Here is a 7,500-nt window from a genome sequence, read left to right as displayed (position 1 = left end):
GAGGAACCGGAGTGATACTGATGCCCGATGGGGCACTCAGCTGTGCTGCCATGTTGACCATACTTAATGGGTTTGTGTTTGGCTGTGAAACCCCCGGCATTGGCATTGGTGCTGCCGCAGGGTTCATGCTCTGTCGAAAGGGCAATGAGGATCTTGGAGAACCTTGTTGGTCATGATGGCTTCTTGATGTGCCTTGGTGCGGCTGGTGCTGTTGCAAACGAGATGCTAAATGGGGATTGAATGCATTTAACTTATAAGTCCCACCAGATCCTAGAAGTCCTCGGAGGTGACTGAAAAAAAGGAATAAAATGTTTGTAATCAAATATTTAGTTGTTCTCCTCTTTCATAAAAGAAGTTTAAGCACACATGAATAGTCTCCCCCCCTCCACATTATATATATATATATATATATATATATATATATATATATATATATATATATATATATATATATATATATATATATATATATATATATATATCTATGTATATATATATTTATATATATATTGGGGGTGGGGGGGGGGGCTTATCATTTCTATTTAACTTTTGCTATTCTTTTCCATCTGCAGAACTCTTCCTTCTAAATCCTAGTTGACATAAGCCGTCTTTTTCGCTAGCATGACACCTTTTATATGACAGTTATCATGGGGGTGGGGCTTTGACATTTGGGCAGTATTACGTATACCAATACAGAAGTAAACATGACATGGTGACATGCAAAATCAATCAATTTGTGGCATAAGCAATGACATTTGATCACTTAACCCAGTGAAGAGGAAGGAAACTTGTGCTTTGACAATGAGTGCCACAATATAAGGCATCCCTACTGGCACAGGGGCACATTGTAGATATTGGGCATGGTGTGAGTCACCTTCCTCCTCTCGTTCTGCCTGCACATCTTCCATCTTCAGTACTTTAGAGCAAGAGGTCGGCAACTTGCTATGTGTCATATGGGAGTTGAAACCCATTTTGCTTAATATTAGGGCAGTTATAATAATTATGGCTGCAATTGTTATCATCACTCACTCATTACTCCTAGCACAATAAAATAACATTGTGATCCAAAATCCCCAAACATCATGAAGCCCATCATCAGGCAAGAACTCCTGTGTCATGTATGACAAAAAAAACACGTCACCCGTCGTTAATGGGTTAACCTTCTGCCTTCAGTAAAGTAGAACTTTTAAGTCTGTTAGGAGAATGTATTGGGAACAAGTAAAGTTAAATTAGAACTATTCAAATGAGAGAAATTGCAAGTTATTTAATGCATGAACCTGTTTTACATATTTTGATACATATTCATTATTATATCATTATTTGAAATATGTAGAAAGCATAGGATTTAATATTTTTAGTACTTGTACAGTCTGATTGCTAAAATAATGCATAATGGTGTAGTACAAATCAATAATTAAATAACCAACTGTGAACATACACTGATTCCTGGATATGGGGCAGAGAGCCAAGTGTTTGGCAATGCTGCCCAGGGTAGAGTGTAGCATCAGACAACCAATACCACCTTTTCCCTGTCTATAGACACTTTTGAGACAATCAAAACCTGGTTATACAGTACTTCTTTGATTATACAGTACTTCTTCGATTGAGGAGTCAGGAGGAGGTGGGGGAAGTTAGAGAGAGAAAGTTTCCATTTTCTTTAGCTGTATTTGTTAACCCTTAACCCATTCGCACTGGAAGACGTACTGACACGTTTTGAGGTTTTGGTGTCAGACGCTGGTGACGAGATATCCGGCGCTCTGGGTGAGCGAGCGGGCAGCCCAGGCCCGCGGCTTGTGTGTTCAAGAATCTTGAGGCATATGCGTTTGAAAATCCCGGCATTACAATCATGCAAAGCCGGAATCGTCCCGGCGTGAATGGGTTAACCTGTTGCCAACGGGGCCGTTCTGGCTCCAAATGGTAGAAATGCTTAAGCCCAACACCTCTGTTTATTCACCCACACTGGCCGCAGCCAAGTGTTACATGCCCAATCCCCTGGCACACTGGCCAGGAGGATAGTCATGACAAAATATCTCATCCCGGGCAGCTGGTCCTGCTAGTGTTTATGGGTTAAGCCCTAGGGTAGAGAAAGTGATCCAGGCAGGGCAGCATTCAGCTCAGACTACAAGAGACCATGGGCTTGTCCTTCCTCCAGCTCCGTTGGATGGAGGCAAGTGTATTCAACGGGCTACTCTGCTTCAGCAGAAAATTGTCTGGGTTCTTCTCCCCCAATTTACATCAAATGGCAGAGTACAGCTATTCATAAACCCAACAATATGATGAGGCTTGTGGTTGTGGGAGTCATGACACATCTAATAGTGGCAATGGTGGAATTTGTGACACTTTGAGATGTAGTGGTAACATGGGAATGAGTGGAAACTCTGGATATGTTGCTACTCCCAGCAACTTTCATTCACATAAGTCTCCCTCCTTTTTCTTACCCTTCACTTGCAATTTTGCAAGTGAAGGGTAAATTCTTTCTAGATGCCCTGTAAGCTTTACCTCTCATAGTTATGATTATGAATGGATTCTGTGTAGAAGGAAATATAAATTCTTAGTCATGACACTCAAGAGAAAAATGTGTAACAGCCTCCCTTTGACTTCTTGAGTGGCACTGAGAAGAGATATGCTGCTGATGTCAAAGAAGCTGGGTTAAAACAAGCCAAACCTAAATTGCTTCTAGAATACAGTAAAATACATATATCTCTACATTTTTTGTGGGAAATGCATTGCTGTTATGCTAACTATGCATGTATTTCATGCAGATGAAGACATGAGGGGGGTGTATAATCCTTTATATCTCCATTATTAATTTTCACAAAACTAATTCAAACAATGCAACTTGAATCCCAAACTTCTCCAGATCCCCCCCCTCCCCCCACTTACATTTTATTTCTTTCAGAACATTCAACCAGAAACCCCCACCGAATGGGTTTTTACTCTTATCTCCATTAAGTTGGTGGCTGGCAAAGTGACATAAAAAGCTTAACCCAATCCTGACAGGCCGGCGATAAGTGGAAACCCCCTATGCCGGGCCTTTGCAATATTGCAATGGGAACGTCAAGCTGGTGTGTCGGGGCCTTCATTTGGCATTTAGCTGTGTCACACAGGTGTGATCTTTTAATCTGTTCTTGCTAATTCTCCCCTACTATTTCTATACTGTACCTCTTCTCTCTCATGCTTCAATCTCTTTCTCTATATTTTTGCATGTATGTCTCCTCCCTTTCTTTGCCTTCAATTCCCTTTTCTCCCGATCCCACCCTCCCTCTTCCCTCTCTCTTTCTCCCTAATCATCTTATTCCTATAGATTTGTATTCTGATACATTTCACTATATAATGCGTATATCACCACTGCCATTTATACTGTGCAATAAATCCTAAAAGCATACTCTCTCCTCTTCTCAGGCATGCAACTCACCTATTTTCTCCTATTGGATGGGTGGTTGATGAGACGGAGGAGGACACATCTGATGATCTTCCCTGTGTTAACTGGGGCATCCTGGCAAAGTTGGTGAGACTGGGACCTGGATGGGGTTGATTCGATGGCTTGGGCTGGATCCTTACCAGGCCTGGTGGGTTAGCTGGACCAGGGGGTGCCGGACCAAAGTTGTGAAATTTATGATGCATGCTGCCTCCCTGCTGAGTAATACATCAATCCATTATGCATGTCGAACAACCTTCATTATATAATCATATTTTAACATATAAAAAGACAGAGAGAGAGAAAGAATAAAAAAACACATACAATAATACAATTATGTAGTAACAAGCTGGGGACCTAGACTTAGCAGACAGATTTCAGCAAAAAAGCTTCAGCACTTGAGACAAGAGGCTCCTCCTTGCAAGTGTTTTTCTTGCTCTTTTACATCTTTGATATTGAACTTTCATTGTAATGGATTAACATTTACCCTTCTTTTAATTTTGAACTTTCATCTTATAAATGTTACTAATATGTGAGTATCTAAAATATACTTATGTACAACAAGACATATTCAACTCTGGATAGTTTGTCCTAAAGACCAATCATGTAATCAAATAATGAATACTTACAGTAATCACTATAAACAATGAAAACTATTGGAATTTTCTCAAAAACTACTGTACAGGCACAAGGCAGTTGCAACAAAAGAGCTTAGCAAGATAAAGAAGAAACAGGTAACACTTCACGTTTTCCTGTCTCCCCCAAACTCACTGGCTGAAGCAAACACATGACAGGTTTGACCTTTGTACTAGCAAGGCCAAGTAACACTACCTGAATGTGCTGTTGCTGCTGCTGGATGGCTGAATGCATAGGCGTGAGTGCTGGAGGCTGTGGGGGTTGAGGAGGCTGCGGAGAAGCAGATGGATCAACAGGGGATGGCTGAGACGAACGCACCTTGTTCTGAACCCCGGCATCAGGAGGTGGGTACACTTTGTTATCGACCAGAAGATAGCCTACATCCTTTAAGGCTGCAGAGGTAGAGAATATATTACTATTGTTAGAGACACTTACCAGGCAACAGGTAAAACACTCATTTCATACCATTACTTGATATAATTATCATAACAGATTGTGTGTACAAAACCTCAGAATACTGTATAATGAAGAGAATGATGTCTCTAGTAAGTTGATACAGTGGTTGGCAACTTTACCAACAGAACAAAATACACAATAAACAAACCTTTGCCTAATCCTCTAGATTCACTGGATATTCTTAAGGAGATGTCGTCACCTGAATTAAGCTTAGCTTTGAAACGGTCAAATAAACTTCTGTCAGGAGAATCTTTGTCTACTTTAAGGACCTGGTCCATTAATAATCTGAAACAAAAAATATTTATAATTTTAGATATCTGAAAACAATAATGCTGAAGCTATGGATTAGAAACATGCAAAAGTAGGTATGCACAGACACAAACCTCAATGTGCATACATACTCAGTGAAATGCACAAAAAATAATGAGTGAAAAAGTCAAACACTTACTTTTTTGAATAAAGAAGGGCCATATCTGAAGATGAGCTGAGAACAGCTTCAACAACAGTGATGCAATGGTCAGCCTGGGAACCCAAGTGAAGCAAGACCTCGTTTTTCTTGTCTAGCTGCTCCTGCTTACTGTTGCAAACCTCTCGTAGCAGATCAAACAAGTTATTGCCCCGTTGTCTTATAATTTCTATGAACCTGTGAGGAGCACAAAAAAGACATAAATAAAAGATGAATATTTAAATGCATAGATTAAAATTTATACACCGATGACAATAAAAATTAATATTTGCAAATACAAACTGAATTAGATGTATTGAAATGCCTTAATAAATATGTTTTACCATTCTAAAAAAAGAAAAAGAAAAAGAAAAGAAAAAAATATATATATATGCTTGATTGACAAATAACTAAGTATTAACTTAACCCACTGAGGACAGGGATTGGACCATCTATTATGACTGTTTTTTTTAACCTAAATGCTCCGGGACATTGATAACTGGCACGTGATGCATTTCCGGGAGGCTACCGCATAGGCCTAAACTCATTCCGGGGTCTTATCTTATGACGCCCGGCATCGAGGTGCCGTCACCTTACATGACGACCGGAGTTTGGGCCAAGAAGGTGACGTCATCACTGCTTGCCATCCGGAGGATTTGGGTTAATAAGCAAATGAATCCACATGTGTCTAGTCATCAAGGATTCAATTAGACAGCGTACTTGACCTTACCTGTTTACCCTTTTTCTTGATTATTATTATCATTATTACATTGATAATGACAACAACAGTAATAATAATAAAAACAATGTTTTGCAAAATTTAAAGACTTGGGCTAATGGGTAACATACAAATTGGTTCCTTGGTGACTAAGCCCTTGTGGAGCCTTGTGTGTGCAAAAAGAAATTATTAAAACAAAACCACACTGAAGAGTACATGTATACATGAAGTCCTGTCATCAATGGGTTAATACTTTTATTAATGTAGGTAGAGTGTATAGTCTTTTACAGTCAATAAACAATAAAATCATGTATCCAATAGAACATTTGCTATAATGACTATACAAAAAAATTCTTCTTCAATACAGACTGACCAGCACAAACAACTTAAAAAAAGTTAATACTTACGTTTCGACTAGCCTATTTATGTCAGCTTGCACAGACTCTTGTTTACTAAGAATCTGTTGCCGCCGTTCCCCAACTAATTCCTTCGCATTTTCTATATAGCCTCTCTTCTTACGAATATCCATCAGAAATTGTCTAAGTCGTTCTCTTGTTATGCTTGCCATCTCTTCTGAAAACTTGTACTTGTGTTCTCGGTGCTCTATCAACTGACAGTCTCTGCAGGTTAACTGATCACAGGTCTGACAGTAAAGATTTAACTTCTCCTGTGGATACAGAGATGATTTTGGCTCAGTTTAACAGGTGGGGACTGATTATTCTCTCTAGTGAATGTATATGACCATTTGTCTACTTTTATTTTAATGTGTTGTCACTAAAATAAATAAAGCATAAATTTCTTATGAAAGATATACGTAAATAATGTCAAGTGGATGCAAGAAAACATTTCCGCCATATATACAATAAAGTACTGACCTTAATGTGTATATTACAGAAGAGTGCTCTCTTGGCCTGAGTCTTGGTGGATGATGAGTCAGAGTCCACCTCTCCTTTACCCTTAATGATGTGGTCTTTGGTTACCTTCACTCTCTTGTGGGCCTGAAATTCCAAGTTGGTCACTAACAGCCAGTAATGATTATATAGGCAAGAACAGCAAATATGGTACAACACATAGTAATCATATCTACAACAGAATACAGTGTATAATCATGCAAATACCTCTGTAACATATTCCTATACCTGTATACACTGATCACAAAGCCACTCTGAACAGTCTGTACATAGACCAGTTGCAACTGCTTCGTCCGTGCAAGATGTGCATGTGAAGCTCTCCTCAGATGCCCCAGCTCCTCGGTCACCACTGCCTTGAGCTTCACATATAAACATGTTGTCCAATATACTGTCTTGTGGAAATCCTTTTTTACATACTGGACAATGGATTAACGGATCCACTGAAAACAAGAGATAGTTATAAATTAGTACAGAATATTTAAACACATCATCTCCAAAAAGGATATGTGTTAATTTTTTTTCTACACTGTAATGGGAAGTTCTTTTTAAAACGAACGATCTTCAATCAAAAAACAAATAATAATTTATCAATTAACACAAGCCAAATAATTAAAGTATTTAGTATCTAGGAGATTCACATCAGTATAATCTATGATGAGTCATTATAGCACATTCCATCAAGCCTGGTCATATTATGATATCAAAGGAGCAGAAGATGGAAGAACACACACTATGTTAAGAAAGAATAAGACTTTGCCTTTAGGGGGGGAGGCCAACTTCTGAATCAATATCAAATGTGAAAAATGTTAATATTAATAAAACAGATCTTTATATATCAAAGGCAATTTTCAGTATTTTTTCTACAGCAGTGTATAATTCTATAAAAAAAAATCATAACAAGAACTTCCTTGGCAGT

At 38.7% G+C, this 7,500-nt stretch overlaps 1 protein-coding gene across 7 annotated transcripts in view; it reads right to left on the bottom strand.

Annotated features, from left to right (window-relative positions):
- LOC122261966 (transcription intermediary factor 1-alpha) overlaps nucleotides 1–7,500 on the bottom strand; it is a 38,369-nt gene that overhangs the window by 23,900 nt on the left and 6,969 nt on the right. For 5 of the 7 annotated variants that reach the window (XM_086542356.1, XM_086542357.1, XM_043029821.2 and 2 more), the window contains exons 2-9: nucleotides 6,813–7,024; nucleotides 6,549–6,671; nucleotides 6,081–6,340; nucleotides 4,959–5,153; nucleotides 4,659–4,795; nucleotides 4,250–4,446; nucleotides 3,416–3,636; nucleotides 1–290 (exon numbers count right to left, since the gene is read on the bottom strand). The exon at nucleotides 1–290 is cut by the window's left edge. In XM_086542356.1, coding sequence (XP_086398482.1) covers nucleotides 1–290; nucleotides 3,416–3,636; nucleotides 4,250–4,446; nucleotides 4,659–4,795; nucleotides 4,959–5,153; nucleotides 6,081–6,340; nucleotides 6,549–6,671; nucleotides 6,813–7,024 — 1,635 coding nt within the window. The remainder of the gene's footprint in view (nucleotides 291–3,415; nucleotides 3,637–4,249; nucleotides 4,447–4,658; nucleotides 4,796–4,958; nucleotides 5,154–6,080; nucleotides 6,341–6,548; nucleotides 6,672–6,812; nucleotides 7,025–7,500) is intronic. The other 2 variants (XM_043029822.2, XM_086542358.1) reach the window with 1 other exon arrangement.

Source organism: Penaeus japonicus, unplaced genomic scaffold (genome assembly GCF_977035675.1).
Source record: "Penaeus japonicus unplaced genomic scaffold, GWHDUDI00000001_assembly GWHDUDI00000012, whole genome shotgun sequence".
NCBI lineage: Eukaryota > Metazoa > Arthropoda > Malacostraca > Decapoda > Penaeidae > Penaeus > Penaeus japonicus.
The sequence above is the reverse complement of the archived record's forward strand: the minus strand, read 5'-3'. Positions and strand labels throughout refer to the sequence as shown.